The sequence below is a fragment of the Aegilops tauschii genome, chromosome 2 (genome assembly GCF_002575655.3).
Source record: "Aegilops tauschii subsp. strangulata cultivar AL8/78 chromosome 2, Aet v6.0, whole genome shotgun sequence".
NCBI lineage: Eukaryota > Viridiplantae > Streptophyta > Magnoliopsida > Poales > Poaceae > Aegilops > Aegilops tauschii.
Genome location: NC_053036.3, coordinates 4,072,710 through 4,094,998, shown reverse-complemented (window position 1 = coordinate 4,094,998; position 22,289 = coordinate 4,072,710). Strand labels below are relative to the sequence as shown.

Here is a 22,289-nt window from a genome sequence, read left to right as displayed (position 1 = left end):
CACGCGCAGACTGCAGTGGCGCCGTCGGACTTTCAATTTGGGTATAGTTTAGTTCCCCAACATTGCCAGATTTAGGTATGCATAGTTTATGTGTGGAACGATGATAAACACCGTGATTGACACCTTGTGAGCTTAAGTTGTACGACTTATGTGTGTAATGAAGGAAGGCTTCATTAAAAGTTATGAAAGTGGCAATATGAAGGATATAATTTGGGGCTAGATGGTGAAAATTGAGCCCATAGAAGAATAGAAGACCCCTGTGTCATAACCTTGGCCATAAAGAAGCCAGTCGGCCAAGCCATGACATGGGCTGGAGTTAGTAATGGACTTGGCTCGTTGGAGCGGCTGGATTATAAAGGAAGCAACAACGAACGACAACGCCAGCGAATGAATGACTAAACCTTTTGAAGCTCCTCACCTTTGCTCTTGTTGCTCACCTCCTCCTCTTTGTATTCCTCCCATCTCCTTGTCTATTTCTCATCCCAAATCTCCATTGTATCATTAACTTGTATCAACGATTGGTACCGAATTTGTCTGTCTGTCCCATCTCTGTACTTGGGTCGTCACAACTTGGTAATCATAGCCCCAAAAATTTCCTCAAAATTTTGCTCCAATTGTTTGTTCCTCAACTCTCTCGGCCAGATTCATAACATCCGCTGCACTGGGTGTGATTTGCTTCTGTGAATCGCATGAAATCCCTGGGCTATGTTGGATCGGTTTGGAGTGGAGCAACATCAACATCCAAACCCTCAGAGCGGAGACAATAAAACAATCACCACCCACTTCCTGCATACCAGGTGTTCAACGAAATGTCGATCCAGCAAGAGGTGTTCAACGAAATGTCGATCCAGCAAGAGGTGTTCACCGGTGGCGTTCTCCGCATCACTGCACACCATGTGTGCTACCCGATCAGTGAGGTGACGTTGCAGATGTGTTTACGGTGTATGGCATGATGAAGATCTCCGTGTTCCAGATATTATGTTGTGATCCAAATTCAAGTATAAAGAGAAAGGCTAACTTCTAACGAGCGAGCGGAGCGAGGCCTGTCGCCGGGAGGCTTGGGCCAAAGTGGAGATAATTTGATAAGTTGTAATCCCCGACGTTTGTGACCTCCCCCATTATAGAGAAGATTTGCTGGCTGGCGTCCGTGGTTTTTTTCCTTTCGTGTTGGAGGGGTTTTGCACATTAAATCTCGTGTACCCTGATTGCTTTTCGTTCTTCGTCGTGTTGATTTGCCTGTCGTATCTCTAACACCAGAGAATCCACCATGTGGAGGCGGTGGTTCAACTTTGAACAAGAAGCGGGGCAGCGCGGGCTCTAGTCATGCATGGGGTCAACAGAGAATCAAGATTTCAATTAATGCAGGGGACTTACTTGCTGCCCCCAACTGTTTACATGTGAAACTTACCTAACTAGTTAGACAGAACTGTAAGTGCCTCGCTCTGATCGACCTCCTAGCTACTTCAGTCAGACGTGTGTGTACTGTTGGTAGCTAATCTCCGTTATATATTGCTCCATTTTGTAGATGAACCTCCTTGGAAGCAACCGATTGAGTTGGGTGAAAGGTGTGGCTGAGTGCAACAGGAGCCACACAAGAATGGTGTTATTCAAGGAGAGATGATGCTTGTTGTACTAACTAGCAAGCAACTCCTCTGGGCAGAAGGTTCATTCACGCAAGGTAATAAGGCCCTAGTAACTGCAAGAAGTACACAAGCTCCACAGAGCTTGTGTTTGTCTCCATGTTCTTATCAGGTTAATAGACCTCAAAACGTTTCAGAATTGGGTGCCAAGGAGGGTGATGAACTGAGTTGCAGCAAGTCCACGGAGCAACAGTTATGCAGATACAGATGCAATATGCCTGCTGGAGCCATGCCAACGAAGAAGAAGCGGACACATTGGGTAGGCTAGCACAAGTGTAGCCTGCAGCTAGGTGGTAGTATATCTGAAGCCCATCGCCTCGTGACGTCGCTCAGACTGAAATTGCTGCGATGAGTGTTTGCTAGTATATGATGGTAAGTATTTCGTCCATCCCGTATATTGCAAAGTATTCTGACCCTGTCCGGCAGTACTGTGCACTAGTAGTAGTTACATATTTCGTTTGCTGCTGCTGTTTTGCCAGGTGGTGTAACATGGACCGGGAGGTGCCTGCTTGCTGGTGTAACATCTAGTGTATAGTGATGGTTTCCCGAGCAGACGGCGCGCATTCAGCACACCCACGCTCTGGTGGCCGGGCACGCCACGCGGTCCCCGACCCCGTCTGCACCCAACGCTGCCCCGCCAGCTAACTCCAGCGCCGGCCGTGGCAAACGTCGTGGCCGTGGTAGTCCAGGGGCGTCTTCCTCGACCACACCACCGCCCTCCCGTGCGCCTGCTCTTCCAGGCCAGGCTCCGGGCGCCAACTCTTGGACTGGCCTGGTGCAAGCCTGGCCCATGCCCTGGCGCGCACCTGGCACTAGCCCCGGCGCACCTCCGCAGCAAGCCTACTACGCCGGCCTGACCGCGCCACCGTTCCCTCCCGGCTACGGTGCCTATGGCGCACCTCCCGGCTTCGGCTACAGTTCTCCAAGCGCCAGCTCCAGCACCGCGCCACCGCAGCCGCAGCCTTGGGACATGGGGCCGCTGCACACGGCTCTGCAGGCCGCATCTACTTCGGCTCCGGCTGCTGGGAGCACCTCGGACTGGTACATCGACTCAGGCGCGACGGCACACATGACTGCCAACCCTGATACTCTCCATTCCCTTTTTCCCCACTCCTCCCCTACTCAGATTGTGGTCGGCAATGGTGGTCATCTCCTGATCACCCACACCGGCCACGGCTCGCTGATCACCACCAATTCTCTGCTCGTTCTTCGCAATGTTTTGCTTTCTCCCTCTCTTATCACAAATTTGCTCTCTGTTCGCCAACTCACCCGTGAGAATCCTGTTTCTGTCGAATTCGATGAATTTGGGAACTTTAAATAGTCATGACGATATCCAGGCAACGATCATTATATAGGCATCACGTCCAAGATTAGTAGACCGACTCCAGCCTGCATCTACTACTATTACTCCACACATCGACCGCTATCCAGCATGCATCTAGTGTATTAAATTCATGAAGAAATGTAGTAATGCAATAAGAACGATACATAATGTAGACAAGATCTATTTATGTAGAAATAGATCCCATCTTGTTATCCTTAATGGCAACGATACATATGTGTCGGTTCCCCTTCTGTCACTGGGATCAAGCACCGTAAGATCCAACCCATCACAGAGCACCTCTTCCAATTGCAAGATAAATAGATCGAGTGGGCCAAACTAAACCCAAATATAGAAAAAGAAATACGAGGCTATAAGCAATTATGCATATAAGAGATCAAAGAAGACTCAAATAACTTTCACGGATAAAAAGATAGATCTGATCACAAACTCAAAGTTCATCCGATCCCAATGAACACACCGCAAAAAGAGTTACAGCATATGGATCTCCAAGAGACCATTGTATTGAGAATCAAACGAGAGAGAGGAAGCCATCTAGCTACTAACTACGGACCGGAAGGTCTAGAAAAAACTACTCACGTATCATCGGAGAGGCACCAATGAACATGATGCACCCCTCCGTGATGGTGTCTAGATTGGATCTTGTGATTCTGGACTCTGCGGTGACTGGAATTGATTTTCGTCGACTCCCCTAGGGTTTCTGGAATATTAGGGTATTTATAGAGCAAAGAGTCGGTTCGGGGGGCACCCGAGGTGGGCACAATCCACCAGGGCGCGCCTGGGCCTCCAGGCGTGCCCTGGTGGGTTGTGCTCCCCTCGAAGCACCCCCCGGACGCTTCTCCGGCCCACTGGATGTCTTCTGATCCAAAAAAATCAACAAAAAGTTTCGCTGCATTTGGACTCCGTTTGGTATTGATTTCCTGCGATGTAAAAAACATGCAGAAAACAGCAACTCGCACTTGGCACTATGTGAATAGGTTAGTACCAAAAAATGATACAAAATGATTATAAAACATCCAAGAATGATAATATAACAACATAGAACAATCAAAAATTATAGATATGTTGGAGATGTATAACAGCTGTCTTCAACAACTCGATGGCGTTCCTAGACTCAATCTTGATTGGAGTGTTCCCCGTGATAGGGAGCGCCGCCAACATGTTATCCACGGGGTTTAAAAAAATGACCCGCTGGTGTTTGGAAATGGCGAGGTGGAACTGGTGATGGGTTACGAACTGGCTCATGCTGTTGAGCCTGGGCCGCCCGCGGCTGCTCCGTCCCCGTATTCGGGGGAACGACCCGGGTCAGTTGAGGTATGATCGTGGCCTCCGGCGTACTGGTGCCAGCCCCCGGCGTCTCATGTGGTGTGGTGAACAGACAAGTAGGCTCATAGTTGAAGTGTAGCCGGCTCGCGTGCCTCCACTGATGCACCGCATCTGAAGCATCCTTTTGCAGACTTAGGTACAAGGCCTCTGCTTTGAGCTGATCGCCTCACTGCGGATGTGGGCCTGCACCTCAGCCATGCAAAGATTTTGAGCATTGATATCCTCCCGAACCTTAGCCATCTGCTCGCGGAGTTTAGCCAACTCGGTGTTACGTTCCGCCTGGTTCTCCACGGTTACTGGAGTTTCCAGGAGGGTCGTCATGGCAGCCCTCAAGTCGGCCATAGCTTCAGCCGACGTTTTGTTTGAGCCGGCCGTACCTGGTGCCGTGGTGCCAGTTACTGCACCAGCCGCTGTGGAGTCGAGAGTCGACGCCGTGCTTTCCATGTAAACGACCACCTGGTGTGGCGGCTCGGATGCGTCCAGGGTCGGCTCATCATCAGGGTAGCCCAAGCCTACCATCATAAAGCGGGAGGATCAAATCGGTCTCACCGACCGAGGACTCGCCATCAGAGTAGACGGGGGATTAACCGCCGGACGCCGAGTCATCCGCAACATCGACCGGCCCTTAGTGAAACCAATGAAGATGTGCTTGCTACCTCTTGAGCATGCGTTGGTTTTCCCTTGAAGAGGAAAGGGTGATGCAGCAAAGTAGCGTAAGTATTTCTCTCAGTTTTTGAGAACCAAGGTATCAATCCAGTAGGAGACTACACGCAAATCCCTAGTACCTGCACAAACAATCAAGAACCTTGCAACCAACGCGATAAAGGGGTTGTCAATCCCTTCACGGCCACTTGCAAAGGTGAGATCTGATAGAGATAATAAGATAAATATTTTTGGTATTTTTGTTGTATAGATTGGAAAGTAAAGATTGCAAAATAAACGGCGATAGAAATAGCACGTTGGCGGGAGATTAATATGATGGAAAATAGACCCGGGAGCCATAGGTTTCACTAGTGGCTTCTCTCAAGATAGCAAATTCTACGGTGGGTGAACAAATTACTGTCGAGCAATCGATAGAAAAGCGCATAGTTATAAGAATATCTAGGCATGATCATGTATATACTATATAGGCATCACGTCCGTGACAAGTAGACCGAACGATTCTGCATCTACTACTATTACTCCACACAACGACCGCTATCCAGCATGCATCTAGAGTATTAAGTTCATAAGAACAGAGTAACGCATTAGGCAAGATGACATGATGTAGAGGGATAAACTCAAGCAATATGATATAAACCCCATCTTTTTATCCTCGATTGCAACAATACAATATGTGCCTTGCTGCCCCTGCTGTCACTGGGAAATGACACCGCAAGATTGAACCCAAAGCTAAGCACTTCTCCCATTGCAAGAAAGATCAATCTAGTAGGCCAAACCAAACTGATAATTTGAAGAGACTTGCAAAGATATAAAATCATGCATATAAGAATTCAGAGAAGAATCAAATATTGTTCATAGATAATCTTGATCATAAACCCACAATTCATTGGATCTTGACAAACACACTGTAAAAAGTATTACATCGAATAGATCTCCAATAGAATCAAGGAGAACTTTGTATTGAGATCCAAAGAGAGAGAAGAAGCCATCTAGCTAATAACTATGGACCCGAAGGTCTGTGGTAAACTACTCACACATCATCGGAGAGGCTATGGTGTTGATGTAGAAGCCCTCCGTGATCGATTCCCCCTCCGACGGAGCGCCGGAAAAGGCCCCAAGATGGGATCTCACGGGTACAGAAGGTTGCGGCGGTGGAAAATAGGTTTCGTGGCTCCCCTAGAAGTTTTCAGGGTATAAGAGTATATATAGGCGAAAGAAGTAGGTCGGTGGAGCTATGAGGGGCCCACGAGGGTGGGGGCGCGCCTCCCTGCCTCGTGGCCGCCTCGTTGCTTCCTTGACGTCCACTCCAAGTCTCCTGGATTGCGTTTGTTCCAAAACGATCCTCGCGAAGGTTTCATTCCGTTTGGATTCCGTTTGATATTCCTTTTCTGCGAAAGACTGAAATAGGCAAAAAAACAGCAATTTGCACTGGGCCTTCGGTTAATAGATTAGTCCCAAAAACAATATAAAAGTGCATAATAAAGCCCATTAAACATCCAAAACAGATAATATAATTGCATGAAACAATAAAAAATTATAGATATGTTGGAGACGTATCAGTGCTTCTGGCCGGGTTGAGCCCGGGCGGGTTGCATGCGCTGAGCCGGCTCAACGATGTCGGTGCGCAGATGTCTGGCTTGGGTCCTGATTCGCCGATTTTGCCAATGAAGCGTGGATCTTGCCAAAGGGGACCCGGTACCCGTACTCTATTGAGTCGGCCTCGGGGCCCCAGCCTGAATCGTCGATGTAGAGCTTGCCGCGGCGACTCTTGGTCATGTGGCCGATCGCATATCCCTCGATCCCTGGGAGAGCTCCCTACAAGAACTCAACACCATAGGGCGATAGCCCCACGGTGGGCGCCAACTGTCGTGGTTTTGTCACGACAGATGTCCTCATGGAAGGACTTAGTCGTGAGGCCATCATAGCTAGGTAGTAGCTTGAACGGGGTTGATCGGAATCGAGAGACAAGGATTTACCCAGCTTTTAACTTAATCTTTCTACCTCAGGAGCTCCCCTTTATATATAGGTTAAGGCCATGGGTTTACAACAGAGTCCGAAACCCGTGACCTAATCTATTTCCTACTCATCATATTCCCCAAGTAAGGGAATTTTCATTATCTCTTCACATGAGCCAGCGTCCGAGACACTAGGCCATGAGCCGGCCTGCTTCATGAGTTACCTTCCGGGCCTTGAGTCTCCTGATCATCACGGCCCATCTGTTGAGCTTTTTCTCCAAGCCGCCACTGGATAACCCGGCCCTTAACGGGCGGGTCATACTATGGGGTTATATCCCAACACATTTGGTCCTTCAAGTCTCAAAATCGAGTAAGTTTAGTCTAAAACCAGATTTTAACCACTTTGACCGCCCAAATTTTGACCAGGACTGACCATATGAACAGAAAGTTTGAAAATAATTCAGAAAACATTAAAAAAATCTCATTTTTCCATCCAATATCCTTACATGCACAAGGAACGTGCCAATTTCATGGTCTTTGAACACTTGAGGAGCTTGTGGAAAAAAAAGAAAACCAAACAATCTACTCTAGGTGAACAGTAAATTCAAAAAATAGCAAAAAAATCAAACAAATCTGAAATATTTTGGCACTCAAGATACTTGGGCGTGCTACGTGGATAAAAAAATATGGACTTTGTACTTTTTTTCGAATGTACTGTCCATCCGGTCAAACCTGGTCAAAATCTGGGCGTCAAACCCGGTCAAAGTGGTCAAAATCTGGTTCTGGACTAAACTTAGCTGGTTTTGAGACTTGAAGGAACAAATATGTACCCAAAAATCTTGAGGGACCAAGTCTATACTTTATGGAAACTTGAGGGCCAAAACATACTTTTCTCTTTAACTATTTATACCCATTGCAACACACAAACAATTATCTAGTGTAGAGAAAATACAAATCGGTGACAAAAAGTCTCCGTGTGGATTCAATTCAGGGCCCACGATAGATTTTACTGTGTGATTTCTCTCCCCATTTTTCTCCGGTGGTTAACAGTTACCTTTCCTTCAAGGTTTTTATGGCACTTGTATCTTGTGGATGAAATTTGAAGATGAATTTGATTTTTGGAACTTATCTCAAAGTCGTTTAATAAAATTATATTTGGCGGAAAAAAATATATTTCAAAATTCATTGAAATCGTGGGTCTTGTTCATCACCTCGGTATTCAGCAACCATACACACTGCCTAGTTAATGTCATGCGACCAGAAGCAAATTATGTATAGTGCGGTCAATTAATTAGTAGGCCTTAAGGGTGGACGATGGAATTAATCCGTGTTGGTCTATGCCGTTCACACTCACACCAGCTTCATCATTCGCAACGTGTTACGTAGTGTAGCATAAAAAATTGCTTTTAGTTTCATGATGACGAAAGGACAAGAGCGGTGCACTTCTGTGGAATTCATCTGCAACCCGTACGTAACCCATAGGCTATATATACATCATGTAGATGGTAGATCAGGCTCCGTGGCAGGCATTCAGCACTGCAACGTACGTACGTTTGCAACAAGCTCGTGGTAGCAAAGGAGGCCATGGCCAAGAGCTTCAACGTAGGGCCACTGCTGCTCACCTTTTCCTGCTTCCCCTGCTTGTTGTGCTGCTACTCCATGATCTCGTCTTCTTCCCGGGCTTCCTCCGATGGTTTCATTGGATGCCTCTCGGACAACAGGGTCGCGGTGTTCACGCAGACCTCGGATTTGTTCATGCCGCTGCTCAACGCGTACATCAGGAACCCAAAGTTCTTGGCCAATACCGCCGTGAGGCCGCTCTACATTGTCATGCTGAATTGCCGACCAACACCCCACACATGCAGGCCGCGGTGCCCTGCGGCAGCCGAAACAATATGTCCATCCGCGTGCGCAGCGGCGGGCGGGCATGACCTGCGGCGCTGTACCGGTCCGTGCCGTGCCGTTCTGAACTTCTGATCCAAGCCCGGATGCCTTGTGTGCTGCTCCCCTTGTGTACTTTTTTTTAGGGATTGTGTACTACTTGTAGTCGGCTTTAGTGTGATGCACATTCAGGTCCCGCCCATGTACAAGACGCTTGGTGGGCCTGCTGCCATGGCAGCACTTCTGGATGATGTTGCTTTGTACTCCCTCCATTTCTAAATATTTGTCTTTTTAGAGATTTCAAATAGACTACCACATACGAATGTATATAGACATATTTTAGAGTATATATTCACTCATTTTGCTCCGTATGTAGTCACTTGTTGAAATCTCTAGAAAGACAAATATTTAGGAACGGAGGGAGTAGTATAAAACCCCGGGTCTATCTAGTGGTATTAGCTTAGTAAATACGTTGAGCATGTTGCGATGATGATACTACTGGAAGTATTTAAACTTTGATACTACATCACAAATAGCACAAGCTAACCGGCTTCCTTTCAAAATGTCCTGGCTCAAGATTTTACTCAATTCGTTCAATACCCTAAACTAGAAGAGATATTACGAGAACATGCACAAGTACATGTGTGATTACACTCTGAGTTTGAAATTTCGAATAAATAAAACACAAGATGTGATTATCTTATTGGAGAATAGAAATAGAAATAAACAAGGGGCATAAACATCCGCCAAGCTAGAGGGGGATTGGGTCGACGAACTGCTGCTTGACCCTATCTTTGTTCAAACGGCTGAATGTGTAGCGGTCCTTCTTGTGATGATACGTGAAGACCATGCTCTTGGTCATTCTCGCGACTCGTTCTACAAGTGGGAGCATCGCACGACGGTCAAATCGTGCCTGATTGGTAGTTTTCCATGCATCTTCAACCATATTATCCAGCACAGCAAAAGCTACATCACCCGTAACGTGGTACTGGTTGATATAGCTATCCACAGAGCTGGCCACATCCTTCTTGTTCTTTCCATTCTGTGAAGTGAGCACACACATATAATTAGTTACTCGATCTATTTTGCTAAAGTTTCAGTTAAAGAACATTTGGATATTATGAAGGGACATGTGTATAGCTTCTAACCAAGCATGTATATGTGTACTACAGCTATATATTTACCTTAAATGAAGTCATGTCATTCGCCAAACGTGCCACAACACTGCCAGCCATTACAGCATCGGTGCAACCGATGGCCCACTCGAATGCTTCCCTTGTAGCTTCGTCACCCATACCAACAAGTAAAACAACAGATAGCATCGCAATAGCTGAAGAGATGAGCGAGCACTTGAGGTGATTTTCAAAGCTTGGTATGTAACTGTTATGAAACCATTCAGATTCCTGTTGGTAAGACCTACACAAAGTTTGTATCTGCGTGCATGCATTGCAAGGTAGACAGTGTTGTTAGATTAATTAAGAGCTAAATTAATAAGATTCTGAAGTGTTTATGGTAGAATAAATATATACCGCTTTCCTACAATAAGCAACACGGTACTTATGATCAGGTTTCAGTTCATGCTCAATCTCTATGAAGGTATTCATCAACCTGACATAGAACTTTTTCAAGTACTCTGGTAATAGAAAAACAGCACTCTCGTCCCATCTGCATGTAGGGCCAGTTAGTTTAGGCCGTCACGCAAGTATGACATTATAGGACAGAATTGCCACAAGGAGATTAGTGCCCACCTTTGTATGGCTTCGGTGAGCTTTTCAGCCTCTTCCAAGGTAGCATGCATATCGAAAGTGTCATCTAACATGGAAGTCAGCACAAATACCTTTGCAAGGATTATTCGTGCATGTCCATACTGTTGCTCATAGTGCACAGTGTAGGACCAGAAGTAGCATTCAACTATACGATTCCGAGAGTAGCTTAGTTCGACCTCTTCATAGAGATCGTTTCCCCACCTAAAATCAACGTTAATTTGATGTTGTTAGAGATTTACTTCGGTATACCTTTTTACAAAATTTTATTTTTTGGTGCAATTGAATAACAGTAAGATTTACCCCTTTAATTACAAAGGGTATTGTGGTCATGGCAAAAGTACCCAACCCTCCTGCAACCCATGTTACGTACACAAGCCTCGTTTAGGCCCATCTGCTTTACGAATCTAAGGTTTCATTCTTAGTTTTCTCTCACACCCACACCCACAAATCAAACAAAAAGAAACGAGGGTTCTACGCTACATAATTACAAAAAGTTCATGTATTCGTCAAACCTAGCTTACGATCATGCAAGTTTATAGATTTGTTATTGTCGCTGCCATGAAAGTCATTGTCGTTACTGTAGTCACCGACAAAGTGCTGCAACTCAAGAAGGGGGTTGCGGTTAATTAGATTGGGCTCCCACGGATAAAGTGTTGCAATGCACATGGGCCAGACCCAACTACGTAGTTCTGCAGTGTGACACACTCTGGGTACTACCCATGTCCAAGTGACGTCAACTATAGATTCTAAAACAAAAGTGATGTCGACGTTCAAGATGGCACTTTAAAAAGTTCTCTGTTGCTTTCTATCACTTTCATGTATTCTTCAGTTCTTCATATTTGCTTCTGTTTTCTCTGTTCTTTTAGGCGACATACAATAATATATTTTAGAGATACATGAATGCTTATTTTTATATATGTTCATGTACTTTAAAAAGGTGTCAATGTATTCTAAAAACATGTTCGTCTATATAAAATATGTTCACTCATTTTTTAAATGCTCATGCAATTAAAAAGCACGTATGCATTAGAAAGATGTCCATATGATTATAAAAAAGATGTTCACATGATTTAAGAAATGATCTTGTAATTTTAGAAAGTATTCACACATTTCAAAAGAAGATGTTCCTGTAATTTAAAAGGTGTGCACGTATTTAAAATGCTGGATGTACTTTAAAGAAGTGTCCATGCCTGTTTTTAAACAATGTTCATGTAATTTAAAAGTTTTCGCACAAACAACAAATAGAACATAAAATAATATAAATCAATAAAAGAAGAAAACATAAAGAGAAAATGTAAAGGTAAAAGAAAAGGAAAGGAAAAACCCTGAAAACAAGACAATAAAAACTGGTGAAAACCTGGTTCCTAGGAAAAAACATAAAGAAAACCGCAAAAAATATATAAAATAGATGGGAAAAATCCCCCACGGTCGGGTGCCCCGTGTCGGTGATCCAGGTGTATCTTGGAACAAGAGAGATATAGAGCTTGCGCCAAATTACTCGTCAGCTTTTTTATTAGTGCCACATGGACTCCTAGAAAGTACAAAAATAACCTTTTCAAAGTTTTGTGAAGGGGGTGAAATGAAGAAAACCTCACATTGTTAACTTATTTTTTTTCTATATCTTGATAATTTAAGTTGGAGATCGAGCAACGATAAAGCTACATGTAGAACACGTACCGACAAAAATCCTTGAGCTCCCTCTGGTGAACACACTGCAAAAGATTAAAGTTGAGCTTTGCAAGCTCAAGCACGGAAGGGTTGCATGTTTGCTCTTGTCCATACTCTGCAATGTAATATGGTGCATCTATTCTCTTCAAAGTCCTTGCATATGGTATCTCAAGGTTTCGTTTGACTTGCTCCGATAAAGGGTACTCAAGATTGCCGCTCGTGGATTCAAGGTGATGCCTTGCAAATGAAATGGCTTCATCAAGTTCTGATTCACCATGGATTGAAAGGTAAGCTGCGTTGTATAAACATAATAGTGCCCTTGGTTCATTAGTTATATCCTTGTTGAAGCTCCCATCTCCGGCCTTGAATTTATTGAATACATCTGTAAGATAAATTAGTGGAATGTATTAGATGTTGATTCCTATTAGAGACGAAATGACAATTTAGCTTAAGGATAAAAGCAGAAGTGTTAGTTAGTTCATTATAGAACCCTAGTATCTTCTAGGTTGTTTGAATTTTTTTACATTTCAACAAGGTGCAGGACAAAAATAATTCTTACTTCTTGGGTAGCAGTGACGGGTCTAGAATTTGACCGCGGGGGCAACATTACAGAGGGTAGCAGTTTTTTTTTGTCAAAATACATTACAAATAGTTAATAAATAATGTATATAGAAATGAATGCACTGGTAAAAAAAGTTGTGCAAATTGATTGTGGGAGCCATGGCCCCATGACCTTACCCCTACATCTGCTACTGCTGGGTACTATGCAGATATTAGAGGAATAAAATATTTCATTACCTTATAATACTTCAGAAGAAGTGATGCTTCATATTTTCCAAGGAAGTGTATGAACAATTGTTCCTCATGTTATTATCACACAATCTGGTCAAATACGTCTTCAGGAAGTCTCATTGAATTGTATCTTATGTCGAATCTTGTATGTGTTTAGGTATAGTTCACTCTGTTTTGTGTGCCCTGATGTGTTTAGTTATAGTTCTCATTGTTTTATGCACTACCTGTAAAGACAATATTAGCATGTCGGTGACCACTAACGGGCATTCGGCCTAATGTTAGCAGTACAATTCACCTCAGGACGAGGCACATCATTGGTGATTGCACGATAAGAGCCTTGTGATGCCACAACTGAAAGGACGACGGACCACTCAATAGTGTGAGGAGCAGCCAGCCTTTAGTCGACACACTACTAACATATGTACCATTTCCATGCATGTGTAGAGATGCAGTGGGGCCAATGAATAATTTGTTCCCACTTCAGTACCAGAAGAATTTGGGGTCAAAGAAGAACATTTCTTAGTGTTCTCTTATCTACAGCCATACTATATACTCCTTCTGTTTCAAAATACAAGGTATATATATTTTATCTTGAGTAAATATTTATAATGTTTGACTAAAATATATATCTATTATATATATTAAAATTTTATGACGGGTTAACTAGAAAAAGAAAGACATGCTAGAAAATCTCACAAAAAAGCAAAGCATCATATCGTTATTTTTTTGGACCGTGGCTATCATTGTTAAATCTTAACTATGGATTTTAGGTAATATAATAACATGGATCTTCCTTTGCTATCCAAACTCAAGCCTCACAACAAGACCTCTCCCAGCCTCGCACATCCCTTACTAGACATGTCGACCACAGAGCCCCGTCGGCACCTACCCCTGCCCTCCTCCATCCCGTACTTCACAGCAACACAACTCATCCCTTTACGACCTTGTGCTTAATTAATCAATGACCACCTGATCAATGCTCTCTCAGATCATTGTCTAGTCCATGTCAAAAGGCCACCTTGCACCAGTGACAACATCAAATCATTGCCAACATGCACAAATTCATTGATTTCTAGGTATGTTCTAGCCTCATGGTAATTAATAAATGAGGGAGAGTTTGGTAAGAGCTGTGGCACAATAAATGCATTCACTCAAAGACCCTGTCCTACGTATTCCATCCCTTCCTTTTTAGTCTGCATATAAATTTTGGTCAAAGTCAAACTTTATCAACTTTGACTAAGTTGATAGAAAAAAATATCAACATTCACATGATGAAATCAATATTATTAGATGCATCATGATTCATGAAATTAATTTTCATATCCTATAATATTGTAGATGTTGATATTTTTTTCTACAAAGTTAGTCAAGCTTTGTAAGTTTGACTTTGACAAAATTTTATATGCAGACTAAGAAGAAACGGGGGTAGTAACAACAAAGCTCGTGGACTCTCCAACCTAGAAAGGGTTGATGAGAATTAAGAATGCCTTTTTTGTCAGAAAAGAATGCCTTTTTTATTACAGGCTCTTGCTCGGACCTAAACCCTAGATTTTAGGAAGGCACGTAGCTAGGGCACGCGTCTCTAAGCATACAATACCCAAACATACACAATATCATTCAACAGAAAGATATTTCCATTGCATCCGTTTTAGGTGAGGTTCGACCGAATATTGAGTTTTGGCGGGCTCTTGCTGGAGATACGTGGACGACATTTCCACATCTAGTTAATAGGTTGATGACAATAACCTGTCATGTGAAGTAGGTGTCTTCCATTCAAGGTTACATGTTCCGGGTATTTTCACCATGAAAACAATGTACACTGACGTCGTCATTAATGGCCATGTTCTGAAATTTATTTGAAAACTCAAAATCCATTTAAAGATAAATATTTTTATATGATATTTGCATAGAGAACTTTTCTTGACTAAAGATAACCTCAAAAAATGTAGGTACCAAGGTCACACAAAATGTTGTTTCTATCTCAACAATGAATCAATCCAACATCTATTTCTAGGTTGCACATTGGCCATACTTCTCTAACGTGTTGTTCATGTAGAGTATAATTTACCACCACCTACAAGTATAATTATTATGAATATGCTCATAAACTGGTTGCTCGTAATTCATCCTAGGCTAAAGGCTCAAGTCCTTATGGGGGTATGGGCTTTAGTTTAGCAAATATGGAACAGTCGTAATGATTGTGTTTTTAACAGTATGAAAATTCTATTTTTTTCACAAATTATATTCAAGGCTACCAGTTGGATCCATATGTGATACTATCTATGATGCACGGGAGTCGCACATCCATGGACTCTGGATGCAGCCAATGGGAGACGGGAGAACATGCTATATTCAAGGGATAAGGAACATGGTTCAATAATAGGATTAGTTAACCATGGTACATCACGTACTCTTAGTACCTTCTAGTTGTTTTAGCCTTGTAACTTTTTGTATGCGGGTGTTAGATGTTTTGGAACTTAAAACATATGGGAATTAATTGATGCAGAGGCCGGATTTTTCCCCTCTTGTTGGAAAAAGTTTCATCAAGGTGTAGCTCCTTTTGCTAATGTTGTTGATTTTCTGATGGATCCCCTAGCAGCATACTAACATACAACAAATCGAAGAGGTCATACATCCTATTTCCAATGTCACTATCCATCATGCCATCTCAGGTGATCACTATATATCTCTCCTTCCAACTTATAGTCTGCCAGTTAGTGTTTTACTACTTTCTATTGGTTTCTTGTATTTTATTTCATTTGTTATATTGATTTTTTTCTACTTTGAACCGTCTGATGATTTGTCAAGAATAATATTTTTTGGATGCATTGGAATATTGATATGAACTTCTTAATAAGCAATCGAACATGCATAGGGAAGCATATCTATTTAAGAAAAAAATGTCCCCCGAGAGTGGTATCCATGTAACCAATGTTGTACAAATTAGCTATGTAATTTTGTTTTTACAGGTATTATGTTTATTACTCAGCGAAATTCTTCTTATTTGCGAGACTAGAAAAGGTCCAGATCTTTGGAAGAAACAAAGATACAAAGAATAGTTTATCAATTTTTTAGCCACCTAAATTTTTACTCTCCAACACAACAACATGGTTATATACATGTTTGCATATTAATTGGTTGCCATTTTGTATACTCATAACCTCAAAATTCACTTTTGACAAACACTATGAGAAAAAGCTCGATAGATAGAGCTAAGTATAATTTCCAAAAACAAAGATGTTTCCCGTGCATTTGCATGGGCCACTATCCTGGTTATGAAAATGTCAACATCTACAAAATGTAGTCAATATATTTATATCATTTGGTGTTGTACATATTGAATTTTTTTCTATAAAATTTGTCAGAGTTTATAGAGTTTGGATTGAGACAAAATCTATATGCACTACATTTTGGAATAAGCGAGCATATAACTTACAATCCTCTATTATTTGGCCCTAACCTTGAATTCCAAATCTAATCATCAAAATAGTTTTGAAAATATAAAGTGACATGACAGATTGAGAAGAATTTACATATAAACATAAATTACATATGTATATGTATATATAACATATATATAGATATAGATACCTGGAGATACCCAAACCCCATGCTCCCGAAGCAAGCGAAAGCAAAGAGCAACCTCATAGAGGCCGGAACTATTGAATTCACTCTGGTGGATTTCATTTATCGCCGTGTTGATATGTTCTTCAAATAGGTGACCAATTCCGAGACGTTCGAGTGTGTCCACAAATGTCATTTTCTCTAACGGAGTATTGTTGAAAGTCTTAAACAACATCTGTACATCCTCCTTCAATTTGGCCACTTTCACATGCATGCATTCTTCAGATATCTGCATGCTTAGATAACTTATGATTAACCAAAAGGTAAAAGGGGATACATCGAATGTAAAGAAATATGAAATGCACATTATTAATACCACCTTATTTTGAGTTTATGTTGTTTCTTAAGAAATAATTATTACTTTTACTACCATTTACTTAATAATATATTTTCTACATAATGTTTAAGCACCAAAAAGTGCACGACGAAGGATTTTATGGACATTTTAGAGGTGGGCCCCATTGCAACCATACCGTGGCGGAACTATGTGGGCCTCACATTGCTCACAGTGGGCTCTTTCGAGTGCAAATTAATTTCGGGACACTGTCTTATAAATATAAGAGGCCAAACATGGAAGACATTAGAGGATTAGAGACTTTGAGAGGCAGCATAAGGGGTCAAGAAGGCACGGTGTGGTGGCATTTCGTTTCCACCATCAACACCATCACCGCGAATTTATAAAGATATTTGAAATTGGTTTGCCTTTTGTACTTGTCAAGGTCAATTAATGGACTCAATGCAAGACACGTGCCGATGTGCCTTTGCAAAGACAACTTATGGATAGATAGAATAGACAACCATATAAGAGTACACTTGCATATTGGTTAGTGAAATTACTAGTACATATATACTCCCTCCATCCCAACATATACCACATCTTAGTTTTCACATTTTTACTCACAGCGCAACACATATCAGGAAATCGAGGCACGATGAGCCAATGACCCATCTTAACTCCTTCTTTGTATGCTACTTCAAAGTAATGTGGGCTATATTTTGGGACATGGAGAGTAGTGTACATAATGTTTTAACAAATTTGCTTTTTTTGCAAAGAACATGTTTGATTTTTCTAATTACATATTTTTAAGAAGCATTAGGTATGATGATCTGGGAAAAAAATACAAAAATTGGTGCTCTGGTTGCATTCATGACAGGGTTTATAAGATGCTATACAAATGATTATGTGAAAGTTAGCTATACAGAATTAGTTGAAACATGATACAAAATAAAATAGAAAATAAGTAGTTATGCAATTAAATAGATGTATTTGGTATTTCTCGGCCCACCAGGTTCTAGTTTGCAGTATCATGATTGTGACATTATTGAAGATACTAACGTGCACATGCATATTTGTAGATCTCTAAACTCTATGGTTGCACATAATTTCTGAAATAAGTAACCACTAATGATAAATCAATATAAATATCATTGACTTAGAAATAACTATAAATAAATACTTCCTTGGGAAAATTCCTTTGTTATGATACGTCAAAAAAATTAGCTTCTCAAGTAAAACAATGTTGCGGTCATTTGTAAATGAGTATGTAATTAGACATCATAAAAAGTGGCAGTTGGATATAAATCAACATACTAAAAGCCTCTAGCTAGGACAACACTTATGCTATAAACCTATAAGTCTCGATTTAAACATCAAGTTCTCGTAGAAGTTCTCAAATATGGCATGAATAGACTTTCTAAATCATCAACCAGATATATCAATAGATAAAACGTGTTGGACTTTGTAATCATGATACAAATAGGTGAATAAGATATAGGAGTTAGGCATAAGCTATAACCTGTAGGATACTACAAGGTGTGTGGATATAGGTTACAAGTAGAGTCTGAGTTAGATTTGTATATCCTAAGCTTCTCATAAAAGCGTTGAGGCCACCTCTTGTAATCGAATCATGAGGAACTTTTGGCATGTGGGGTGGCCTAACAGATGGTGTGCCTTAGTGAAACCGGTGTTGCCCAAATTTAACCAGACTGGGAACGAGTTGAGTGTTCCAGAAAAGCGAGTCGAGCAAAAGAGTCATTTTGTACCATGATGTCTGACTCACCCCAAGTGCATTTTCAGTAGTGGTTACTAAGATGGTTGTAGTAACTCGTGTATGACCTCAATATCGGACTATTATATTAAAAGCACAACACTGGAAGATAGAAGGGCTGTTCTAGAAATGCGCATTAAAAAAATCCGCTTGTCGATCTGGTGGACCATCTCTTTATTAGTAGATGATAACTGTCAGAACTACATAACGGTATCAGTAGATCGTACCTGCTAAATCTGCATAATCGTGCCTAAAAAGATCACATCCATTAGATCTTCATAATACTACCTAAGCAATTCATAACCGTTAGATAAACATCACCGTAACTAACTGGTCTCATATGTTAGATCTACATAATTGTAATCAAATAGACCCAATCCATTAGATCTACATAGCCACACCTAAACAGATCACTTACATTAGATCTTCATAATTGTATCTAAACATATCATAACCAGTAAATCTTTGTATCTCATAGAGAAGTCACAACCGATAGATCACCATAGTTGCAGTTGGATAGATGTTACACACAATACATTTTCAAGTGCACATCTTAATTATTAGTTCAACTAGACAAGTACATGTTACATCTGATTTAAATGTAAATGAGTGTTTACTACCAAAACCGGAAGCTTGAAGGTGTGTCTAACACTTATAACGCACTAAGGATGGTGCACTCGCATTTACTAGGCAAACGAACAACCATAGTATAGCCATGAAAACCACAAGAGATTGTCAGTTATGCTAATTTTGTAACAGAGAAAAATATATACCGGCAGCGGGTCTGGCTCGTATTGGATGAAGAAGGCATCCCACACCGATGCTTCGAAGATGCTGACCCTCTCGGGAGTGGTCGTAGCGCCAGATACCATTTGGAATATACTTATTTGCACAAGTATCTTTGTGTTTAGTTTTGCAGGAATTTGCAAGAGTGGCCTTTATATACACGTTGGTAGCCCACACGTGGCCGGGTTTTGCAAGAGTCATCCAAACACATTCACATGCAGTTGACAGGCTAAGGAAATGTCGGTCACTAGTGTCCAAACTAGTCGACTGAAGGCAACCTGTCACGCGCGGAAGTATTTATGCTCCAGACCACATAGCTAACCACTCCATCCGTCACAGTTTACAGGGCGCGCTGGAAAAATCTCTGGGACCAAAGTGGTTAGTGATTGGAGTACTGAAAATAGCATCGGTTATTAATTAGGACGCCTAATTAGTGGAGAAATTAAAATGCAGTGTGTCCCACAGCCAATAAACGAGCAGTCCTAGCGCATGCAGTGGTGGAGGTAAAGGACCGCATGCATGGGATGCAGCCTACGCCCACTCAAAACGACCTAATTAATTCAATATTAATTGCTCAAATCTCCTGCAACCATTCGGACCGTGCTGCCACACCGCGGAAGCCATGCAGCGCCGTATATCGGTCCGCGGCGCGGTCCGGACGCATTTTCTCCCGCAAATTAAAGACAAAAATGGGAGAGCTTTGCGGGAGTCTGGACCGATCCCAAGCCAACTTCTGACCAGCCTGCCTCACCAAAAACTCCTCCCCCCTCCCGCACATTTTCGGTTAGCGTCGCTCCAGAGGATCAGTAATCACATTCATGCCCGGCCAGAGCGGACGTGGTCGCTCAATGAAGCCGGCATTAAAGCGGCGCACCGGCCGAGAGAGCGCCGCCTGCACCAGGAACTGCGCGTTCAAACAACACGAGACCACCCGTCCGTCCTTGTGTCACCCACATTATAACCTGCAATCAATATGGTTGAATTCTCATTTATCCACTGGACCTGGTCTGAAACGAATGGAGCTGCATGTATGTATATATATAGCCAAATCAGGTCAAGCATAATATCCACTTGTCACTGTTAGAAGGAATATGAGAGGTTCGGTGGAATAGTTTATTGTATTGCTTGAGCCTCGTGGGCATATATATAAGAGTACAATGATCTACTTGGAGTACAAGACAAGGCAGGAACAAATCCTAATCTATCTCATCTTTCCTAATAACCAATATACTCAACATCCCCCCGCAGTGACAATGGTAGCGACGCAGATAGTGAGACTGGAGAAGAATCCAAAGGCAAGCCCACGGACACCCCCCACAGTCGTAACGGTCGACGCATCGCGGAAGTTGTGGCTGGAGTGGAAACCCGACGAGGTTGCTCAAGCAAGGCGGTAGCCCTTTGTGCTGTTTGTCGAAGTAGCCGAGAGCGTACGGTGGTGTAGCCGTGGTCGAGGTAGCCATGCGAAGAATGCCGTGGTTGACGTCGAGTCGGGGTAGCCAGTGCCAAGGAAGCCGTGGAGCCGCGGGCGCATGGAGGCGCCGAGTTAGTCATGGGCGCAATGGTGTCGAAGTAGTGGTGCGCCGGGAGTTAGATGATGTTGACGACGCGTCGCGCCGGGTTTGCAAAGCCCGGAAACACATCGTGGACGAAGGCACACATCGGTGTTGCCAACACCGATCATGCGTAGACGGACGAAGACGAAGTTGACAAAGTGCCGCACCAGGCTTGCCAGGCCCGGGGAGACGTCGTGGACGAAGGCATGCGTCGGTGTTGCCAGCACCGGGCATGCATAGACAAGGACCTGCACGAGCTGTACGCCATGTCAGAGAAGTCGGAGAGGCCAGCAGAGAAGGACTCGACGACGGTTGCGGCGCCAATCAGCGCGGGGGCCGATGTTGCCCGCGGTTGTCGGAGTAGACGAAGTGGTCGGGGTAGATGACGACGATGCTAGCGACAGGCTGGTGTTGGACGAAGACGAACGGGGTGGACAGGCGGCTGCGGCGGCTATGTGGGTAGCGGCGGCGGTGGCCGAAGAAGAGCAGCGACGTCGGCCTGACGGCGGCGGCGGTTAGGTTAGAAACGCGGTCGCGATGCTCGAAGGAGGCGAAGAACCCGACAGCATGACGAAGACTGGCGCGGACGGTGGCGTTCCCGCGCCAAGGGAGGTAGCGTGGCGCACCCCACGTGAAAGTCAACGCGCCGTGACGGCGGAGTGGACCGCGGGCCGCGACGCTATGGCCCGAAGGGGCGACGCAGCGGCGACGGGCAGGTCAGGGCAACGGTAGGAAGACCTCGGGGCGGCGGCGAGGACCGCGGGCCGCGGCGCTACAGCCAAAACGGGCCGGCGCAGGGGCGGAGCGCGGGTCGGTGCAACCGCGGGGACGGCCTCGGTACGGCGGCGGGGACCGCGTATCGCGGCACTACGGCCCGAAGGGGCGACGCAGCGGCGACGCACGAGTCGATGCAGCCGCGAGGAGAACCACGGGTCGGCGGTGCTGCGGCCCAACGGGGCGACGCAGCAGCAGCCCGGTGCTCGATCGGCGGAGAGGCGCGCGGTACTCGGGACGATCTTCACGGGACCTGCGGAGGCGCGCGTAACCGACGAGCCAAGTTGGTCGCGCGGTGTAGGTGAGGTGGATCGCAGCGGCGAGCGGGTGATCAAGCCGATAGCGCGCAAGGTCGGGGACGCCGCTCGATGGAGGCGGGGTGGCGGCAGAGTCCGAGATGAAGCCGACGGTGGAGGACGGCGTGTGACGTCATGCGGACGAGCGCGTCAGCACCGGCACCCGGGCTGCCAA

The 22,289-nt window shown here is 43.8% G+C and overlaps 1 protein-coding gene across 1 annotated transcript; it reads right to left on the bottom strand.

Annotated features, from left to right (window-relative positions):
* Positions 1–8,978: 8,978 nt before the first annotated feature.
* Positions 8,979–19,729, bottom strand: LOC109751291 (tau-cadinol synthase). The gene is made up of 7 exons (XM_020310183.3): positions 19,479–19,729; positions 16,625–16,886; positions 12,251–12,623; positions 10,556–10,774; positions 10,337–10,472; positions 9,992–10,240; positions 8,979–9,849 (listed from the first exon to the last, which is right to left on the bottom strand). The coding sequence occupies exons 1-7, from the start codon at positions 19,575–19,577 to the stop codon at positions 9,559–9,561; spliced, it is 1,629 nt and encodes a 542-aa protein (XP_020165772.1). The 5' UTR covers positions 19,578–19,729; the 3' UTR covers positions 8,979–9,558.
* Between the last annotated feature and the right edge of the window lie 2,560 nt (positions 19,730–22,289).

What these genes read in the sequence shown, in the direction of transcription:
- LOC109751291 (XM_020310183.3), bottom strand. Translation starts at nt 19,577, where the DNA reads ATGGTATCTGGCGCTACGACCACTCCCGAGAGGGTCAGCATCTTCGAA. An exon ending in ACGAGCCAGACCCGCTGCCG is followed by an intron (nt 16,887 to 19,478) that starts GTATATATTTTT and finishes CTAAGCATGCAG; the next exon opens with ATATCTGAAGAATGCATGCA. An exon ending in CTCACCGAAGCCATACAAAG is followed by an intron (nt 10,473 to 10,555) that starts GTGGGCACTAAT and finishes CCCTACATGCAG; the next exon opens with ATGGGACGAGAGTGCTGTTT.